General features: G+C 64.0%; 1 protein-coding gene across 1 annotated transcript in view; it reads left to right on the top strand.

The window, feature by feature from the left end:
- The window catches only part of LOC116756779 (putative ciliary rootlet coiled-coil protein 2), a 72,375-nt gene that overhangs the window by 36,738 nt on the left and 14,677 nt on the right, over positions 1-20,960 (top strand). Inside the window, 15 exon segments of the mRNA XM_032637722.1 lie at positions 739-932; positions 4,254-4,381; positions 4,878-5,047; positions 5,653-5,829; positions 8,472-8,585; positions 11,480-11,623; positions 14,615-14,832; positions 15,443-15,602; positions 16,483-16,632; positions 17,138-17,495; positions 17,784-17,983; positions 18,730-18,808; positions 18,811-18,831; positions 19,594-19,688; positions 20,703-20,835. Coding sequence (XP_032493613.1) covers positions 739-932; positions 4,254-4,381; positions 4,878-5,047; positions 5,653-5,829; positions 8,472-8,585; positions 11,480-11,623; positions 14,615-14,832; positions 15,443-15,602; positions 16,483-16,632; positions 17,138-17,495; positions 17,784-17,983; positions 18,730-18,808; positions 18,811-18,831; positions 19,594-19,688; positions 20,703-20,835 — 2,341 coding nt within the window.

Below are 20,960 nucleotides of genomic sequence, written 5' to 3'. Positions count from 1 at the left end.
GATGATCACCGTAATCTATGATCGAGGTGATTCGAACCTGAGCTTCACTTTTTTGAGGGAGAGTCTATTCTGACTCACCACCACTACTAGGATGAAGCCCTCCTGTGAATCCAACTGGAAACCTGGGATGTTTATCAGGACGCTTCCGCTTTGATATCTGTAAACTCGTCTCCTTGGCTTCTCAATTCCTCAGCCCAGATTTCTAAATCAGCACATGCTCTGAGGAGAGAAGAGATACTGAGTGGTGGTCTCACTCCTCTGTTTCCCTTTCCTCCAAGATCTTGGCTCCTTCAGTCCCAGCTGCCTTGACAGCTCTCTGAGGCCTTATACAGATTCCTGTGATAGGTTTTGTCTAGATTTTTGTGATGTTCTCGGTGGAGGTGTTAGTCTGCAACAATCTGTTCCTCTGTCACCTTCTTTGCATTTCTGTGCCATGTCTCCTGACCCCAGAAACTTGTGGCCCAACAGAGGTTACCATTTAGATTGGCAGCTGGGTCCCACCTGGGGGTTCTCAGTTCAATAATTTCTCCATCATGGTGACAGGAGTGGAGGTCCCTCTGCTGTGAAAACACACATGCACCAGGGGTCCAATATGTCTCATAGCCACCCTCCTCCTCCACTCTTTCCTCCATGCAGTTCTGCATGAAACCACTTTTTCTGAAGTCCTTCTTTTCCCTGGAGAGGCCCCTCCTCACACTTCCACTCTCTCTGCTGGACTTTCCCCTCCCCCTCCCCTAGGTCACATGCAAGAAACAGGTCCTGGAGGAGCAGCTGGCCCAGAGCCTGCAAGACCAGGAGGCCCGCATGGACGTGCTCCAGAAGGCCCTGCAGGAGAAGGAGGCTTTGTCTGAAGAGCGGGCCCAGCTGCTGGCCAAGCAGCAGGCCCTGGAGAGGCAGGGCCAGCTCACAGCTGAGGAGGCAGCTGACCTCAGGTACCTGGAGTCATGCGGCCTCGACCTCAGGGAGCCTGTGGTGTGGCAGGGATGGGCAGTCACTCAGCAACTGTAAGGCAGGGCAGGTATGTCTACATGGGAAAGAGTCTGTAAGGGAGGGGAAAACACAGTGCCCGTGGGGTCAGAGAGCACCTAGAAGAGGTGAATGCAGCGAGAGCCTTCCTAGAACAGTTTCCCTGAGAGAGATGGTTGCACTGGCCCACCTCAGACCAGCAGAAGAAAAGGTGTGGAACGTCCTGCTCACGGATCTGAGCAGTTCAGGGTACACACGGCTTCAGGCAAGGCTGGATCCAGGCGCTCCTGTGGTGCCCTCAACAGCCTGCCTTTCTGCCATCAGCGTGGCTCAACTCTAAGGAGACTTCATTCCCGGGCAGGCTCGGGGTGGGAGCTGGCAAGATGGCCAGCGGCCACGCCCAGCTCCTCCTCCAGCAGACACAGAGCGCCCTTCTCCCCACGAGGCCTGAGAGCCACTGCCCACAGCCATCTTGAGCCGCTTGACATCCTTGAGGAGATCCTGGGCGTCGCAGGGCTCCGACATGCAGGCTGGGGCCCCATGACTACCCCTGGAGCCAGGGTGGTGGCAGCCCCAGGGGACCACGAGGCTGGGGGTGGGGGTGAACCCTGAAGACCATCGGGGCCACTTCCAGGACACCTGGAACAGACACTGTAGGTGAGAACAGGGTGCCCTGCCAGCTGTTGCCTGGTGAGCTGAGCTGGCCTGTGGCCTCTAAGGACATCCAAAAGCTGGTGGCTTTCTGCACCTTGTGCCCTCCTCAGGAACATCAAAGTATTTTTGTAGAAAGAGTTCCTCCCGAAATTCCAGAACTGGGGGCCATGAGGAAACTTAGAGGCCCAGGTCCTCGAACTTCTTCACAGAAGACCTCTCTTCCCAAGGAAAGTATGGCCACAGGTTGGAGCAGGAAGCCCGATGAAGTCTCCTCCTGGTGGCTGGCAGCTGAGGGGTCCCAACACCCCACTCCTGGCCCCGTCCCAGGCCCCACCCGTGCTCAGAGGACAGGGGAGGGGGCCTCTTTCCTCCCACCAGCATTTGCTGCCCAGATCATGGGCCCTGGTCAGGGGACCCTCCCCCGGCCTCAGCACTGGGCCCAGGGCCTCTGTGCATGGAGGCCCTGCAGCTCCCAGACGGAGTCCCACACCCACTAAACAGCACTTCGCAGGGACCAGTCTGAGCTTCTGGTGACAGGGCGGCACGGGACATGGCTTGCTTCTCCTGATGACCGAGGAGCCCAGGTTTCAAGGTCCTCCGGCCCCCAGTCCCAGGCCCTGACAAGGCTGCAGTGCCGCGGACCTCTTTTAGTTCTCAGGCTCCAGCGAGATGGACTGGGGTCCCCACCTGTACCCCACGCACCCTTGCTGGTGGTGCCAGGCTTCCTTCCAGGAAGTGAGATGCTCCTGGGCTCTGGTGGAGGGACAGACTGGACACATCCTTAGAGTGTCCGGGACCGGCACAGGTCACTTCCCTCAGAGGGGCCCGGGTGGGCACAGAAAGCTGGGGAGAGCCGTCCAGACGTGGAGAGTGGGGAACATGTGGGGTGCTTAAGAGGGTGGGGACTGGAGGGGGCACGGGATATCAGAGGAGTGAGGTTCCTGGGCTCCGCAGACAGCAGGGCGCCCCGGAAGGTGCTGACAGCACCCCACTCTGACACTGGCGGCAGAGGTGTGCAGGGGGCCCGAGGGAGACTGTGGCGGGGCCGGGACGGGCTGAGCAAGGTACCCCATGGCCCGTGGCCCTCCCTGACCCACCGAGCCGTTCGGGGCTGCGCATCGGCTGTCTGTGTCTTCATGTGGGTATCTGTGTTGAGTGTCTGTGGTGTGTCCTCGTTGGTTAGTTGGTTGGTTTTTTCACTGTACGTCACCCAGCACTGGACCGAGCACACGCTCGTTGGCTGGCTGGTGACTGATGGATTTGCTGTCAGAGATGCAGTCCACGCCATCACCCTCCCCAGGAGCGGGCGCCGCTGTGAGTCACCTTGTTCACCCCGGGCACTCTCTGAAGGGCTGTCTGTGCCCAGACGCAGAGGCGGCTTCTTCACGCGGGGGAATCGTGCTGCGTGAGCTCCGCCCTGGAGGCTGCTTCTCAGAGGGACTCTTTACGAGAATGTCCTCGTTGTCTTAGCAGCTGACGAGACGCCCTGTAGTTTCTGAAACATTCCAGCCTTTCATGGCATCGAAGCTGAGTGTGATTGACGCCCCGTTTGGAGCCACAGGGAACGTCGCTGCGCTGCGCCATTGGTTCACGTGTGTTTTCTGAAGAACCGACGCCTAGAAGTGGGATTGCTGTGGCCCAAAGACATGCACGCTTTACGTTCTGAAATTTCCCAGCGCCGCCCCCCCCCCCCGACCAGAGGAAGTCACCCTCACACCCTGCCAACACTAGATATGATCGATATTTTAAGCTTTTGCTAATGTGACATGTGATCGATGAACCATCATAGCTGTGATGTGAACCCCCTTGAGGACTAGTGAGTTTCTTATGTTTATTCCCCACTTGTGTTTTCTTTGTGAATAACGGTCACTGTTGTCCTTGTTCTGTAGGATCAGACGCTTTGTCACTGATTGGCAGGAGCTCCTTGTATGTGACGGACATTCACCCTTTGCATATTTAGTGCAAATATTTTCTCCAAGTCTGTCCCTTGTTTTTTTTTTTTTTTTTTTTTTGCGGTACGCGGGCCTCTCACTGTTGTGGCCTCTCCCGCTGCGGAGCACAGGCTCCGGACGCGCAGGCTCAGCGGCCATGGCTCACGGGCCCAGCCGCTCCACGGCATGTGGGATCCTCCCGGACCGGGGCACGAACCCGCGTCCCCTGCATCGGCAGGCGGACTCCCAACCACTGCGCCACCGGGGAAGCCCTGTTCCTTGTCTTTTGACTTGGTTTGTGGAATCTTTTCTGCACAGAAATTTCCGTCTCCCTCTCTTTAAGTGTATTCAGATCTGTTGGCCTCCGTATTTTTGTCTCGTGGCTTTTATGTCTTGCTTAAGGTTATAAAATACGCTTCTGGATTTTTTCTACTATTTTTACAGTTCTGAGTCGCTTAGTTGTCTATTTGTATTGTTTTTGCATTTTAGCTTTTTAGTCCACCTGGAACATTTTTTACGCAGGATCCAGTTTGCTCTTAGATTTAAGATGAATGAGCTGTCCCCTGTTTGCCTTCTGATTTACCATCCCAGCCTTGACGGGCACCGTCCTAGCAAATGGGCTCCACGCTGTCCCTCGTTGGCAGGATCCTCCGCCAGTCACGCCAGTGAGTGACTCGCCTGTTGTTTGGTGACTCTCTGCAGGGCCGAGAGGGACTCCCTGGAGAACAGCCTCTTTGAGGCCCAACAGCTGGCGTCACAGCTGCAGTCACGGCAGGAGCAGCTGGAGGGAGAGGCCCAGAGCGCGAGGCTGGCCCGGCAGGCCCTGCAAGGTGCTCCGCAGACAGGCCCCCTCGGCTCCTGTCCCCAGACCAGCCCCAGACGGACCCTTTAGATGAGCTCGTCCCCTGATGCTCTGCTCCCACTCCCCAGCCCCCAAAGGGGCCCAAACGCAGCCCAGAGCTCGTGTGTCTGAGTGACTTGTGCCACTATTCTCTGTGATGGGTGGGCACTGCTGCCAGCGCTGGCCCGAGGCTCAGAACGGGCTGTGGCCACAGGGTCAGCGTGGCAGCCCCCGGCCCCACCCCCTGTGCGCCCGTCCCTGCTCAGCCCACCCTGCAGCGTGCAGGCTGCCCAGCGCGGGCTGGGATCAGGACACGTGCCTGCAGTGGCACCTGGGGGGCTCTGTCCCGCTGGCTTGGGCCGTATCCTCAGAGCCGGGGGCTGCCACTCCACAGGGGCTCACAGGGCCGCAGGGTGTTCCGGGGGATGAGGTGGGGGTGACAGAGGGCCCCGCGGCGGGTGTCGGATGCACCTGTCCCTTCACAGTGCAAATGGAGCAGCTGAAGTGCACCTGGGAGGTCCAGGAGACGAAGCTGCAGGGGGACGTGGGGCGGCTCTTGCAGCAGGTGGTACAGCAGGAGCAGGACACGCAGCTGGCCCTGGAGAGCCAGGCACTGGCCCACCTCGAGGACCTAGCCCGGCTCCAGAGAGAGAAGGTCTGCCTCCCTGGGACCAGCCCCCAGCTGCCCAGCCGCTTCCCGGGAGTCTACCGCGTCCCCAGGGACGGCAGGCAGTTGGGGAGGGGCCCAGGAGACCAGCTGGGTGGCAGGGGTGCCCAGGCCACGCTGAGGCTGGGCCAGAGGACCCTTGACAGTGTGCATGGCGGCCGGGGCCCTGTCCCTCACAGAAGAGGCACCCACGGGCGTCGGCTGACCTGGCCGCAGTCTGAGGACCCATAGCTGGACGGAGCTCTGTCCCCCTCTGAGACATCCCACTGGTCACAGTCCCAGAAGGCCTCGAGTGACACGTCCTTACACACTTTGCATGTCAGGGTGCCTGGTGCTCTGTGGAGGCTCAGGAAAAGTTTCTGAGCTGTGACTTGAGTGGGGGGTGGTAGCCGCTGGGGCCCAGAGAGCCCTTCGCAGCGCGTGTCACTGCGTGTGAGGTGTCGGCGTAAGGCTGGCTGGACCGGACGGTCCCTGGGCACCTGTCCTGCCCTGACGTCCCATGAACCCAGTCTCACTCAGGAACACAGGCGCCTGCTGGTCTCACGAGTCCTGACCTGTGAGTCGTCATGGCCTGTCCCTTTTCCTCGGCCCAGGAGACCCTGAGTCTGTCTCTGACAGAGGAGAAGGAAGTGGCAGCACGCAGGCTGGAACAGGAGAAGGAGCTCGTGGCAAAAAGTGCAGCCAGGAGGGAGGCTCTGCAGGAGGAAATTCAGAGCCTGAAGCACGAGCGGGATGAGAGTCTCCTTCAGCTGGAACATGAGACGCAGCAGGTGACGGGCGGACCACGAGGCAGTGGGGAGCTCTCGTGTCTGATCACTAGCCTTCCCCGACCCAGCAAGAGGGCTGTGTGCGGGGCAGCCTTTCCACACCGCTGTTATTGCAGCTTTGATCTTCCACAGCAGTCCTGGTGGACAGACATCCACCCACCTACCATCCACCCATCCACCCATCCACCCATCCATCCAGCAGTCCAACCATTTGTTCATCCATCCATATACCCATTCATCCATCCACCCATCCATCCGTCCATCCATCCATCTATCCATCCATCCGTCCATCCATCCATCCATCCAACCATCTGTCCATCCAGCCACATAACCATTCATCCATCCACCTGTCCATCCATCCATCCATCTATCCATCCACCCATCTATCCACCAATCCACCCATCCATCTACCCATCCAGCCATTCATCCGTCTGCCCATTAAACTACCTGCCCATTTATACATCCATGCAACTCACTGTCCCTCCACCCCCCTGTCCATCATCCATCCGTTCACTTGAATATCTGTCCTTTATTCACACACCCAGCTGTCTACCCACATACATAGCCATCTATTAACATACCCAATTGGCCATTCACACACCTGACCATAAATCTATCCATCAACTTGCTTAAACATCCATCCAACTATCCATCCACACAACTATCCATCCACTCACCTGACCATCCATCTGTTCAACCACTCACTCAACCAGTCATCCATCCATTCACTTAAAGACCCTTCCCTCTGTCCACACACTCAGCTGCCCATCCATATCCACTGATTATCCACGTGTCTGATTATCCCTCCATCCACCTGATCGCCAGCCAGCCAGCTATCAGTGTGTCCATCCATCAGCCACCCACCCGACCCGCCTCCCATCCCACAGGCTGTTGGAATTCAGACACTGGGCAGGTAAAAGCTACCCTCTGAGTCCAGACAGTTCCAGGATCCCGCGCCACCCTGAAGCGTGCACTGTTGAGTGAATGGGACAGACAAGTAAACACGTTCATGTGGGTTGTCACACTGTGACAGGACTCTCAGGTGTTGGTACAAGCTACAGATTGTGGGAGAAGAGTTACAGTAGCAGGAAGAAACAAGGTTTGTCGTCAGACTCTGCATCTCTAGTTTGACTCTTACAATGCTGAGAGGTTCACGCTCTTATCGGCCCCTTTGACTGGAGGGAAACAGAGATTCACAGACGTTGAATAACTTGCCCAGGGTGGCACGGTACACCTGCTGGGCAGTGGGGACCATGTCCTTGGCCACTCCGCTCTCCTGATTCCTGAAAGTGAGGACGGTGTGTCGAGGGTGGGGCTTGAAGGAGGGTCAGGAGGCTGTGGTAGAGGAAAAGCATCGTACGAATGTCCGGGGAGGGCAGAGCCCCGGATTCAGCCGCTCACCACGGTGACTCACAGAACTCCAGGAAGCACTACACTTGCCATTAGTTTTATTGTAAAGGACACAGGCCAGGACGAGCCCAGTGGAGAGACACAGGGACGGGCTCTCTCTCTGCAGAGTCAGGGCAGGTCACCCACTAGCACATTAGGGTGTTTACCAGCCGGTAAGCTCCAGGGTTTTATTGGAGTTTCCTTGTGTGGGTGTGATGGACTAAACGCAGGGTCCAGCCCCCTCCCAGAGGCTGGGTGGTCAGGCCGATCTCAGTGGCTCACTGCCCCAGGGTTCTGACCACCTTGTTAGCACAAGCTCAGGTGTGGCCCCAGGGTCCGCAAATAACAGACAACCCTCACCTGTGAAATTTCGGGGGTTTAGAGGCTCCCCCAGCACCCAGGGCAAAAAGCAGACACACTCTTTGTTATAAACCTCCTCCCAGAGACTGCCGTGCACAGGCCAGCAAGTGGGAATACACACTCCTACACCCGCCTCTGTAGCACAAGGACGAAGGGGACACACAATGTTCTGGACCTTTCTCTTCTCAGGACCAACAGATCTGGGGGCTTTCCACCCTGTGCTCAGAGCTCGCTGGTTCTTTTCCACAGCTGCATGACGCCCTGACGTGTGCAGGGATCCCCCTTCGTTCTGTTGGCCTCCCTTCGGTGGGAGTCTTGTTGCCATTATAAATACTCATCGGAGACCCCGAGCGTAGGTCCTGCATGTCTCCAGGCTGCCCTCCCCAGTGGGCCTGGCAGGGAGAGGATGTGCATTTGTGACTGACGGGTATTGCCAGATCTCTACCACCCCACAGCCTGATGACCGAGCAGGGGTCCCTCCCCCCTCGGGGCTGGTGGGCGAAATGCAGCATCTCCGGGGGCTCACGCGCACCCCTCCCCCTCAGCGACGCAGAGCACGTGGGGAGGTTAGGAACGATTAGCGGTTCCTGCTCTGTGCCTGGAGCGGGTGGAGGGCTCCAGGGAGGAGGTAGCCCGTGAAGCCCCCTGACCTGCGCTGGGAGAGAGCAGGTATTGGGCAGATGCAGGTGGGAGGGGAAAGGCACCCTGGGTGGGGTAGGGGAGCTGCCTGAGCGCAGGCTGGCAGGCTGGACCCACCCCCTCGGGATGCAGCTGCCTCTGAGGGGCTCCTCCTCCCAGAGCCTGCATCCTGGCAGGGCCGTGGCACCCAGAATTCTGCTGAGCCTCTCCTCAGAGCCCCCCAGCCCTCTCACGAGCACCCCGCCCCTGTCGCCCAGGCCCTGTCTCTGAGAGAAGCGGAGACCAGCCAGCTAAGGGAGGAGCTGTCCAGGGCCGCGTGGGAGCTGGAGCTGGTGCAGCACGAGGCCCGGGGCCGGCAGGAGCGAGCCGAGGTGAGCCCGCACCCCAGCCGGAGCGAGACACCTGGCCTGGCTGCCTGCACAGCCCAGTGGGGCGGCAGACCCCAGAGGCACCCCCTCCCTGCCTGGTCCCAGGGATGCATCCCCTCCACCCAACCCACCAGAGCCTCCGTTTCCCCCAGGGATCTCCAGATCCCCTGCTGGGAGGGGACAGCGTCTCTGCGGGAAGCAAAGGCGATGGGGTGGGGCAGGGGTGGGGGGCAGCAGGCCAGTCACCCTTGTGCCACTGGGCAGAAGCCAGAGAGGGGAGGGCCTGGCACCAGCAACAGAGGGGGCAGACCCGGGCTTATGCCCACCAGCCCCCCAGCCCCTGGCATTCCCTGTCTGACCGCAGCTGCCTGCGGCACAGTATAGCTGTAGGAGGTTCCCAGGGCCTCTTGGGGCTGACTTTCTGGAGAGGCCCCTCCCAAAGGAGAAACCCAGCGGGTAGGCCAGCGTTGTAACTGAGGCAAACGTTCACCAGAAAGGACCCCATAGAGAATCCCCAGCAGAGCTGGAGGGAGGCATCCGCCGAGGGGCCAGAAGAGACCCCAGCAGGTAGCCGCCCACCCTGGGCCAGTGGGCAGAGGCCCACACGTGCATGGAGGCCACTGTGGGCAGCCAGCTGGGGTCACCTGGGGCCCCTGACTCCTCTTCAGTAGCCCCCGTCTGGGGGCACAGGGCAGGCAACAGCCAGTAAGACTCCGGGGAGCAGGGGTGGCCACACTGGGGCCCTGTGCCCCACCCCACGGGCGGGGCTGGGCACCGCTGCAGTCGCCAGCTGGGTAGCCTCGGCCCGTTTACGGAGTGGTGCCAGGCCCCGGGTGGGTGACGCAGAGGCCAGGGCCCTGCCGCTCACGGGAGGAGGGGGCCGGGGGGATGGCTCACGGTGAGGTCGGGGGACGCAGTCCCCCCGCGGGTAGCGGGGGTGGTCGAGGGCAAGGCCGGACCCTGCACTCAGGACTCCAGCCGCACCCAGTCGGCTCAGCTGGGCCAGCGCCATGTCTCCTCTGCCCCCGCCTTCATTCTTCCAGCCTGCTCACCTTCATTTTTCACCCCGGTCCCTGGTGTTTCCCCAGCCCCGAGGGTGCGGGGTTAGATGCTCCCCTGGCGTTGCATTAACGGCTCAGTGAGTCCGTGAACAAGTGAGTGGGTGGAACGCAGGCTGCAGGGCTGGGTGGCGACCCTCTGACCCCACAAGCGGGGCCGTGCTCAGTGGCCGCAAGGGGCCCTGGACGAGGGCAGGATGCCCAGATGGCAGGCCTGGGGAGCCCAGGCCGTTTGCTCCGACCTAGCGGGCCGGGGGGTGAGGGGCGCTGGGCAAGGGAAGGAGTGTTGCAATTAGGAGTTGGCTGCCAGGGTGTTTCTTCACCCCCTCCTGATGCAGTGACCTGGACCCCCGGGTCACTAGCAGAGCAGTCCCTGGCAGCTCCTGGCACCCGGGAAAGTGTTGCCTAAGAGCCTCTCTCCCTGGAGCCCCTGCCCTGCTCTGTCCTACCATGGGCACAGCCGCGAGGGGTGTGGGAGCCCCATGGGACTGGGAGCTCCTTTCCCCGACCACCCCCTAGCTGCTCCCTCGGGCCAGGAAAGACCCCAAGGCCTGGGAGCGGAGGCCCCGGCTCGCAGAGGGGCCTCTCTGGGAGTCTTCCCTAGAGCTGGCTCTGAGTCTCCCACTGGATGGGGGTGGGGGGGGCCTGCCCGCCAGCTGGGCTCTTCCGGGAGCTCATTAAGGGTTCTTTTGCCACCTCAGCTTGGAAAACGGAAATTAAAACCCACTGAGAGGGGAGGGTGGGGAGAAATGCCAGCCACGGAACAGCAGTTGTGGGTGACCTACGAGCAAGGCCCCCGTCGGTGCAGGGGCTCCCGGCTTCGCCCTGCGGTTCCTGATCCCGAAGAGGCAGTCCTTGCACTCGCACCACCCTGGCCACACCAAGCGCTCACTGCAGCCTCGCTAGGGCTGTCCTGGGGGCACAGCCAGACCTGGCCGTCCAAGGTGACGCTTCTCAGTGGAGAGGGACAGCAGGCGCCGAGAACAGAGGCGGCACCAGCGAGGTTCCTTCCCCGAGGGCAGGAAGCTTGGCCTGATAGAGCCCCAGCTTGCCAGATCCCTCAAGCAGTGGCCTGTGAATTGGGAAGGGGTGGGGGAAGGGTGTCTCCCAGAGACCCAGTCGGGGGCAGCAGGGCACCAGGCCTCCCTGGAGCACAGAGCCAGCTCCGTCCCTCGCCCTGCCGAGGAAACTGCCCCTGGGGACCCAGACCACCCCGGGCGGGTGGCGGGGGTATGTCCTGGCCAGGAAGCTAAGGCTGGGTCTCGGGCTCAGGGTAAGCAGGTGGTGTCCTCATTCATGGACAGGAGGGGTTCTAGCACCGCATGGCCAAGCCTGTGGCCCAGAGGACCCCCTGCTCCAGGTGGCCCTCTGTTAGCACTAGAGGAGCGTCTGGGCACTGTGGCCACAGGAAAGCAGATTCAGGCCAAGCTGAGTCCCGCCCGCATGGATATCCAAATTCGGAGCGTAGCCGCGGATCCGAATAGGGACGACCCCCGACCCCTCCCAGGCATGTCGCGGGTACTCTCACACTTAGAGCCTGGGAGCGTCCCCCAATCCCACCCACCTGCTTGAAAGTTCAGGGGGCAGGGTCAGCCCTTCCCATGGGAAGCTCTCCCCAACGCCCCCGACACCGGGACCTCTACACCGCCCCCCTCACCACTGGGACCCTCAGGAACCGGCAGTGGCGGCACTGGCCGTGGTCATCCAGAGCCCCAGGCCCACCTTACGTGGCCCGAGTGGGCTGCCCGCCTGGCCCAGCACAGCGTGGGGCTGCCCGTGGGGGCCTGAGCCTCCCGCCAGGCACACTTGATGCTGCGGCCGGCTTGCTGCTCCCCCCAGGCCACCATCAGCGCCACGACCGCAGACCTGAAGGCCCTACAGGCCCACTTTGAGGACGCCGTCTCAGCCCATCAGAGGGAGGCCAGGGCTCTGGGAGAGAGGCTCCGGGAGATGGCGGCCCAGCGGAGCAGCGCCAGGAGAGAGGTGAGGCAGGGTGGGAAGGGGGGCCCCTGCGAGGCAGGTGTGACCTGAGGGGTAGGAGGGGACCCGCATCCGGGACCCACCTTCCAACAAGCCGTGGGGAGAGCCCGGGCGAGATGCTGCTGAGCGGGTGCAGCCCGCACACAGCGTGAGGCCTGGACGCCGCCGGACCAGGCCCTGGGGGGGGCGAGGCCGCCCTGGGCGGGGGGGAGACACGCAGAGTGAGTGGGGTGTCCCGGGGCAGCCACGCGCGGGCCCCGCCAGGGCCCAGAGGCTGGTGCGGGGCCCCCGGAGCCTTGTGAGGTGTCCCGGGGTGGGGGCCAGTCTGGGCCCGGGCGAGCGGAGCTCGGCAGGCAGGCTGGGGAGGTGTTTCTGAAGGGAATTTGACAGGACGTGGGGACGCTGGGAGGGGGCGGGCAGGCGGGCACAGGGATTGGGGCTGGGGGAGGGGCCCCGGGGCCCAGCGACCTCATGCACTCCCTGGGCCGGGCGCCAAGGCTGGCAGGCGGGCGGGGGAGCGGCCAGCCCTCCCCCAGCCCCCCGAGCCGGGCCAGGAGAGGACGAGAGCGTGATTGAACATGACAGCCTGTTTACTTTGGCCCCCAAAGAGAAAGGTCTCCTTTCAACAGATTTCGAAGTCAGGCCCGGTCAGCGACCACACGGGGAAGCAGAATGAGATTTTAAAACTGGGGGCGGCAGGGGGAGGAGCCGGGGGGGGGGGCACGTTTGTGCTGGTGGGTGAAGGGAGAAAGCAATGCCTCGTGGGAAGTTCAGGTTCCCCGATCGGCCGCCCCCAGAAAGGAGAGGGGCCCCAGAATGGGGACGGGGTGGATGGAGGCTGAGGCGGGTGAGGGGGGCAAGGGGAACAATGGCAGGGGGAGGGAGCCCAGAGGACCCTCCCAGGCGCCAGGCTGGCCAAGAGTCGCCATGGAAACCATAACACTTTCACAGCCTTTAAACTGGAGGAACGTCCAGGCCTCTCACAGCCGTGCCTGAGGTCCACACGTGCGTGCGTGCGTGTGTGCGTGTGTGTGTGTGCGTGTATCACACGCAATACATACACTGCCTGTGCACGTGGAGACCACACCCCCACGCACACACGTGCACACACATGCACTCGTGCGTGGACACAGCACTCACACATGCAAACACATATGGGCACCACATATGTGCAACAAGCAGCACACGTGACTCCGAGAGTCCGCACATGTATGAGCATCACACATGCGTGCGAACGGATGCGGGCGCCCACGCCACACACTCACGCATGCTGTGTGCACACACACGTGTGTGCTTGCACGTGCATGCACACGCGTGAACACACACAGGCCAGGGCCCCTCAGCAGCCCCTCCCCCGTGCAGAGCCCTCGGGTCACCTCCCTGCAGGAGATTTCAAAAGAGTCTGTTTATACAATTTCTAGTAAAGAAATAATTATTATAATCACATTAAGAGATTTGGCTGTAAAATTCCTGTAAAGGGTGGTTGTTCTCATGAGGTGGGTGGGGGCGGGGCGGGGGGGGCGGGGGGCTCCCTCCCCCGCGTTTGTCTTGCTTGTTTTCATCTCCTCAGCCCTGGGAAATGAAAACAGCTTCTTTTATGATGGATAGGCCCTTTTGCTGGTCCTTGACCTTCGGGGTGGATTTCTGCTGAGCTCGGCGGAAAATGCTCCGTGCAGTTGTGGCTCCCACATGTGGGGGGCGGGAGGGGAGCGGAGGGGGGCCCTTCCCAAAAACAGAACAACAATAACAGCCAGCGGACGCGGGAGCCAGGCCGGCCGGGGGCCTGGACAGTGTCCCGCTGAAACAGCCAGCAAAGTGGGGCTCGCTCTGGCAAACCAGCGCCTGGACAAGGCTCCGTTTCTGTGGCTTCCCCCACCTCCTCCTCTGGGGCACACCTTCTCCAGAGTGCGCCGGTGGTCGGTGGGGAGACCAAGGATCCCGGCGAGCCCCAGAGCCTGTGCGTCGGGCCGGGCTGCCCCTTTCCGGGGTCTGTACTCCCTCCAGCACCTCCCACCAGAGGGTGAGCCCCGGGGGCCCTGAGGCAGCTTAGGAACCCTGACTGCCACTGACGCTTCAGCTCGGCTCTCAGCCCCACAAAACCACGGAGCCCGCAAGCCCTGCCCGGAAGCCAGGGGGTGAGGAGGGCCCCGGAGCAGGGGATGACACAGGTCCCGGCTCCAGCGCGGTGGGAGTCCCCCTCTGGGCCCAGAGCAGGTCTGGCAGGGGACGAGGACACACCTGCAGCCTCTCCCCCTCCTCGGGTCAGCTCACAGAGGTGCGGAGTGGCCTGAGGCCAGGGTCTGGGCTGCTGGGCCCTGAGGTCCCCACTGGCTCCACAGCCTTCCCACCCTGGGGCCTCTGCTGCCCTCACCCCTGGGGGTTAGGAGGCCCTCGATTCTGTGGCGGGCACCTTGAACCGTGCTCCTGTGACAGCGACAGCCCAGTCCGAGCGGCTCTGCTGCGGCCAGAGGGTGCTGAGGGCGCCGTCGCCCAGAGACCTGGCCTCCCCACTCCCTCCCTTATGGAGCGGGAGCCCAGGCCCGAGGCAGTGGACGTGCCCGTGGACGTGCCCACGGCCGTGCAGAGCTCAGGAGCCTGGGTGCTGAGGCTGCTCTCCACACCCGGGGGCCACACCCTTATTGAAGGGGAGGAGCCGGCCCGAGGGACACAGGTGGGGACAGTGCAGACGTGTGGGCCTTGCTGACCGGTGACCAACGTCCCCAGGGTCCAGGGAGGGAGCGCAGGGCAGCACCAGGGTCAGGAAGGGCCAGGGTGTCTCCTGCCAGGGCTCTGGGATGGGCCCCTGCGAGCCGTCCTGCAGCCTCAGCGGCGTGGGCAAAGCCAGGCTGCCTGCTTCTCCTTCGAGCACTTGATGACCCGGGGCCGGGGTGTGGGGGGGGTGGGCACTGGCGCTGCCAGAGCAGAGCCAGAGGCCACAGCTGACCCTGGCCCGTGGCCCCCAGCTGGCCCCTAGAGACACACACTCCTCCCCAGGCCGAGAGGCTGCGGGCACAGCTGGACAAGGCCCAGGAGGGGCTGGCCGCCCTGCGCCGGGAGCTGCAGGGCAGCGAGGAGAGCCGGGAGAGGCTGCACAAGGAGGCCCTGGACGCCCGCCGGGCACTGGAGAATGAGGCCCGAGAGAAGGACATGCTGTGGGATTCCAACACCGAGCTGCGGGCCACCATCCGCAGAGTCGAGCAGGAGAAGGCCAGGTAGGGCGGCCGCCCCACAGAGCAGCCCTGGTCCTGTTGAGCTGGGCCAGATGATGGTGAAGTGGACACACCAAGCGGACCCAGGGTGCCAGCTGCCCGTCCAAAGGGTCTACGGTGCTGGCCCAGGAGGTGGAGGCTGGGACGCCACCAGGCCTGTCCTCGCCCTCAGGAAGTTCCGTTCAGCAGGCAAGACAGGCCCCAGGTGGCCAGAAGGAGACGCCCAGGGCTGGGGAGCAGAGGGAGGCCAAGGACCTGGTCAGTGGCTCCAGGATGCCTACCGGAGGCAGGACAGCCTGGCCGGAGCTGCGGCCTTCCCCGGGGAGCAGCAGAGGTGCCGGCGGATGCTGGACACTGGGTCTCTAGGAGCGTGGCTAGAGGGAGGGGAGTGGGGAGAGGGGCTGAGACACAGCGAGGGGCCCGGCCGGCTGGGCAGTCGGACCCAGACAGAGGCGTGCCCCAGGAGGCTGGGCTTCGGCACACTTGGATCGGATGTGGGGAGTGTCTGGCTGGAGTGAGGCGGGCGGCCTGCCGGGTGGCCAGGACCGTCACCTCGGGGGATGCCGGAGCCCCCAGGGAGCTCCCCGGCCCAAGGTTGTGACCCTCCACTCAGCTTTCAGCGTTCCAAGGAGGAGAAGGCACAGAAGGTGCTGGTCCTGGAGGAGGCCCGGGCAGCGGCTCAGAAGGAGGCCGGCAAGCTGCGGGCCCTTCTGCAGGGGGCAGAGCAGGCACGGGCAGACGCCCGCCGGCAGCTCCAGGAGCTACGCAGACAGGTGAGGGGCCGCCCTGGAGCCCACACCCCTCCAGGAGCGTCCCCCCCACTCCCCAGACTTGGAGCCACAGCAGAAGGGCCCTGCTCGGACTCACGGGGTCTGGGTTGGGTCTGCCTGTGGGGCACATGGACAAGCCCCAAACCTATTGGCTTAAAACAATCATTCGGACGCCCATGGACTCTGAGGGCCAGGAGTGCAGCCAGGGCGCCACGCGGAGGGGACTCCACTCCACAGAGGGACCGGTGGTGGGGCTCTCCCAGCACGTCTTCTCAGGCGTCCGGTGGCTGATGCTGGCTGTCGGGGGAACGGGGTGGGTAGCTCCCGTGGTCCCGAGTGGCCTGGGTTTTTCCCGTCACGGCCGCCTCAGGGCTCAGGGTGAACAGATGGGTACTGCTTCATCCTTTAGCCTTGGCGCCCGAGGTCAGGGCCACTTAACACTGACCACCTTGGTTTCAAGCCCACCCAGGAGGGCCCTAGACTGCCCTTCAAAGTGTGCACACCCCGTTTTGCCAGACTTCTGCAGACAAATTGGTTGGTGAACTGTCTACTGTAGGGACGGGCACAGGCACCCTTCCTCACTCGAGTGGCCTCTGCACCAGCATTTTTCACATCTCTGGGCTCTACAGAGTGTCCTGGCTCCAGAGACGAGACACCAGGAGAGGGTGTGGAGTGGCAGAGAGAGTCAGCTCCAAGGGCCTGGTCTTGCGGGGGACACGGCACAGACCCCAGGCTGGAACTGGACTTGGCCTTAGCCTCCCTGAGTGCAGTCTGCTGCCCGGGAGGGAGGCTCTCTCCCGGGGCATGTGAGCAGAGGCAGGGGTCAGGGAGGCCTGGTACAGAGGCCCAGGCGACCCCATCAGTGTCAACCCCACACACCCAGGTGATGTCACTGGAGGCCGAGAACCAGAGGAAGAGCCAGGAGCTGCGCCGGATGCAGGTCCGGGGCGCACAGGGTGTGCAGCAGGGGACGCTGGAGCTGCAGAGGCTGGCGGCCGAGGCACAGGCAGCCAGAGAGGGCTCACAGAGGGAGGTAGGAGCCCAGCAGCGCCCAGGGCTTCCCATCTGGCAGGCGCGGGGCCTCAAGCTGGGGGACTGGCTGTCTACGCCCCAGCCTGGGCACTTCCTGAGGGGCTGTGGCGTCTCCGTTTATCCCCCATTCACTCATGAGTATTCAAAGGGCACCTTGCCTGAGTCCACGGAGGGACCATCCCAGGGGATGGGGGCACGAGTCAGGCCGCGAGCAGGGTCTGCCTGGGGCTTGCCCCACGCAGGCCAAGGAGGGCACAGCCTGGGGCCATCGCCCCGTCTGGCCAGGGCTGTGAGGCTGCCAGTGGGCTCTGCTGCCTGCCAGGACCTGCTCCGTGGTTCTGGGGTGTCCCTCCCCACCTGGACTCAGGTGTCCCCGTAGTCAGACAGGGGGTGGGAAGCAGGTCCAGAGCCCCCTAGCTGTGACATGCCGAGCAGGGGCTAAGGCCAAGCGGGCTGGGGAGTCTTCAGAGAGCAGGTGGGTCTGGAGCCCCGAGTCCCTCCCCCAGGTCCTGAGGCCGCAGCACGCGCTGGTGGAGGCGGAAGCCAGGGCCGCGGCCCGGGAGAAGCAGCTGGAGGAGCGCCTCTGCGAGAGCCGGGGCGCCGAGCGGGCCCTCCGGGCCGAGCTGCTCAGCGTCACCAGGAAGCTGCAGCAGGCCAGCGGCACGGCCGATGGCCTCCAGGCTCGCCTGGACGGGGCCTGCCAGTGGCTCGGCAGCCTGCAGCAGGAGGGGGCCCAGGCCGAGGGCGCCAGGCGGGAGGCGGAGGCCCAGCTGGGCCAGCTGCGGTCCACGCTCCACCTGGGCCTGGGGCTCCGGGGACAGAGCCCTGGGGCCTCCCCCAAGCGGCCCGGCTCCCCTGCCAAAGGTCAGTGTCGTCTGTGGCTTCAAGCAGGCTCCTGTCCCAGCTGTGTCACCCTCCTGGGGCATCACCCCCGCCCCTCAGGGCTCATGACCCTCGGGTTAGGGTTAGGGTTAGGAATCCAAAGGAGGGGTGTCTGGGAGCAGAGCCAGCAGGAGAGAAGCGGGGCCCTGAGTCCTGTGCCTCTCCCCAGGCTCCCCATGGCCGGGGACAGCAGAGAGAAAGGGGGACGGGGCACCTGCGTGTCTGTCACCGCATCCCCACCACGCTCTCTCAGTCGTCACTGTCCTGCAGGCTCAGAGGGCACCCAGGGTTCCCCTGGGCGGCAGAGTGCCAGCACCCCCGGCCGGTCCCACTCGCCGCTCCGATGGCCCTCACCTGCCCCGGGAGACTGCAGCACAGAGGGGGCCGTGGCCTGGGTGAGGGACGCCCTGAGGGACTTGGCGCAGAAGCTGCGGGATGCCCGGCGGGAGCGGGAATGGGGGCGGGGAGCGGCTGCTCGCTCGGTCTGCTGTCCTTCTGTCTGTCCGTCCTGGATCCACTGAGATCCTGGCAGGCCCCTGAGGGATAGATACAAATAAATACCAGCAGCCCTCGAAAGCCAGCTGCCCCACTGTCCAGGGCTGCCCTCCGTCCTCAGACCAGGCAGCAGTGCCCGTCCTCTGAAGAACCAACCCAGGAGCTGGCCAGGGCCCCCCTAGAGTGCCCCAGTGACCCCACCCTGCTGCCCCGGGGATCCCGCAGGGCAGTCCACGAGCTGCCCCCGCCAGATTCGCCAGACTCGAAGGGGCGAGGGTGGGAAAAGACAGACTGACAGTGACGGGGTCCTCCACGGACACCTGCTCCCCTTCCACCCCCACCCCACCCCCGCCCCGCCCGACCAGTGCCAGCCCCGGGGACAGGCTCCAGCCCCACACAGGCCCAGATCCCGGCGGGGGGCCGTCCCTGCAGGTCACCCTGACCCCACCTACGGGCCAGCTCCCGTGCCCCTGCAGGCCCTGCTGCCCCGCTGTGTCCGTCCCGCACAGCTGGACACGGGACCCCAGCCGCCACTCCAGCCCTCGGTGCTCCCCTCCCCGCACCCGCAGGCCAGCCCAGCCGCCCACCGCCCTGTCCCGCCGGAGCAGCCATGAGCTGCCCCACCCCACCCTCTAGCCCGGTACTTGGCCCTCCACCCGCCCCCGCCCACCAGCTGCCCCCTGGCCTTGGTTCTCCCGCCCAGGATGCCTGGCGCTGCCAGGCGGGGAGCCTAAGCACCCGGCTGAGCGAGGCCGAGAGTGAGCGCGCCCGAGCCCGGAGCCACGCGGGGCAGCTGCAGAGGGCCTGGCCGAGGCGGAGGAAGGTGACTGCCCTTCTCCACCCTGCCCTGGTCGCCACTACAAGGTCCCCACCTCCTGGCACCATGAGGGTCCGTCCCGGGAGCTGCTTGGGCTCGGGCCACGGGGCCAGACCCCGGAACCAGCGCGCCCCCTACCCCAAGGCGCCCCAGCACCTGGCAGCTGGGGGGTCTTCCTCAGCCGTGGCTTCCCCGTCACAAGGCAGTAAAGTCCAGGGACCTCCAAGGCCCGCGCCGACCTGGCCCCCAGCGACTCCTGCACGCCGACCTCCTGCAGTCTCACCTCTGGGCATCCGCACTGACTGTGCCTTCCGCCAGGAGCCCTCTTCCCGCCCCCCCCGGGTCCTCGGCCCACGTCAGCTCCTCAGAGGGAGGCCCCCTGCACTGCTGGTCACCCCACCTCCTTTCTGCCCCCCTTCCCCCACTCCTGGGTCTGCCCAGGAGGCAGGCCCGGGCCTGGCACGGAGTCCAAGGGAGGGATGTCCGGGAGCAAAGCCAGCAGGAGAGAAGGAAGGGTGGGGAGGGGCCTGGAGTCCAGGCAGAGGGAGCTGGCACCCCAGACCTGCCCCCGGGGACCTTGACTTTGAGGCAGGACGGGAAGGGCAGGGAATTTCCAGAGGGGGGGCACTCCAGCCCTTACCATCTAGGTGCCGGTCACTTAAATAAACCAAGCCTCAGTTTCCCAGCCTGTGCAATGGGAGGGGCCATCCCCGAGAGGCAGCCCCACAGACCTTGGGAGCCAGGTGAGCTGCCCTGCTTTCCCCACAGGCCGGCGCCAGGTGGAGGGTGAGCTGAGCGGCGCACAGGCTGCGTGGGCCCTGCAGGAGGAGGTGTCCCCGAGGCGCGGAGGAGCGAGGCTCCAGGTGAGCGCACCTCACACCCCGGGGCAGGGGGCGGGGTGGGGAGGAAGGCTTCTGGGGGAGGGCGGGTTCCAGGTCCCGCGGGCAGTGGCACTGGCTGTGCTGGGCTGGGGCAGGCGGCCCCTGGGCGTCGGGCCCCCACAGAGCTCGTCTGGGCCACCCTGGTGGAGTCGTCTTTGCAGTGGTCCCAGCCCTTATTTCACAGATTTGCAGACACTGAGTCCTGAGCAGGGAGCCACCTGGCCCCGGTGGCACAGTCGGCGAGGGGCCGAGTCGGGGGCAGACCCCCGGCCTCCCAGGTCTGTGCTTTCGGCGGCAGGCATAGGGTGGCGCTGGCCTAGCCTTGGAGCTCTCCAGGTGTGTGGGGTCATATTTATGCCGCCGCGGGACCGCATTTTCTTCTATGACACTCAGACATGGAAGGAGGTTGCACAGGGTGGACTTGGGTAAATATGCCACGTGCTGGCCTTTGGGGTGTGAAGGCGGCCACCGGGGTGAAGTTTTCAGGTGAGGACCTGGGCTTGGGGTGGGGGCCAGGCCTGGGCGGACGGGGGCTGGCCCGGACCCCCCTCACTGCACCCCACCCAGGCCCACAAGTCCAAGGAACCCTGGGCTGTGCTAAGATCCCTCGGCAGGACAGGGCCAGGGCCAGGGCTCAGCCGGGTCTGGGCCGCTGCGGCTGCTTGGGGACCTCAGACCACCAAGAACAGCACACCTGGCTCAGGGGGTACAGGCCCCAGAGGCGGCCACCCCCAGGTGTCAGGGAATCGGGTCCCCCGGCCCATGCTGAAAAGACGAGGCTGACGGAGACAGCAGAGTGGAGGGGCTGAGGAGGACACGGGCTCGGGTCCAGGCCACCCCCTCCCAGTGCCTTGCGAGGAGGGACCTGGAGAGATGGCCTTGCATGTCAGCATAGCAGTGAGCCGGGCGAGGCCTGTAGGACCCCAGGGGCAGCCGGCAGGCAGGCCTCCCCTCAGAGGGCAGGTGTGGACGCCAAGCCTGCGCTGACTCGCTCAGTGCGGGGCTCGGCCCGGAGCCTGGTGGCAGGGGCCTGGGTCCCAGGTGCCCGCTAGGCCGGGAGCCTCTGAGGAGGGGCCTCCTGCAGGCGATGAGCAGAGAGCAGAGAAGGAGCTCAGTCTGGAAAACATTTGTGAGCTGAGAGGGGATTTCTGTTTCAAAGGCCCCAGTGGCTGAAGCTGCTGGGGAGAGGCTCAGAGGGCTCAGTCCCAGCGCCCAGGTGCCTGGCTGGGGGCTTGGGAGATGCCCAGGAAGTGT

Source organism: Phocoena sinus, chromosome 7 (genome assembly GCF_008692025.1).
Source record: "Phocoena sinus isolate mPhoSin1 chromosome 7, mPhoSin1.pri, whole genome shotgun sequence".
Lineage (NCBI taxonomy): Eukaryota > Metazoa > Chordata > Mammalia > Artiodactyla > Phocoenidae > Phocoena > Phocoena sinus.
This window is presented reverse-complemented; position numbering and strand designations above follow the sequence as displayed.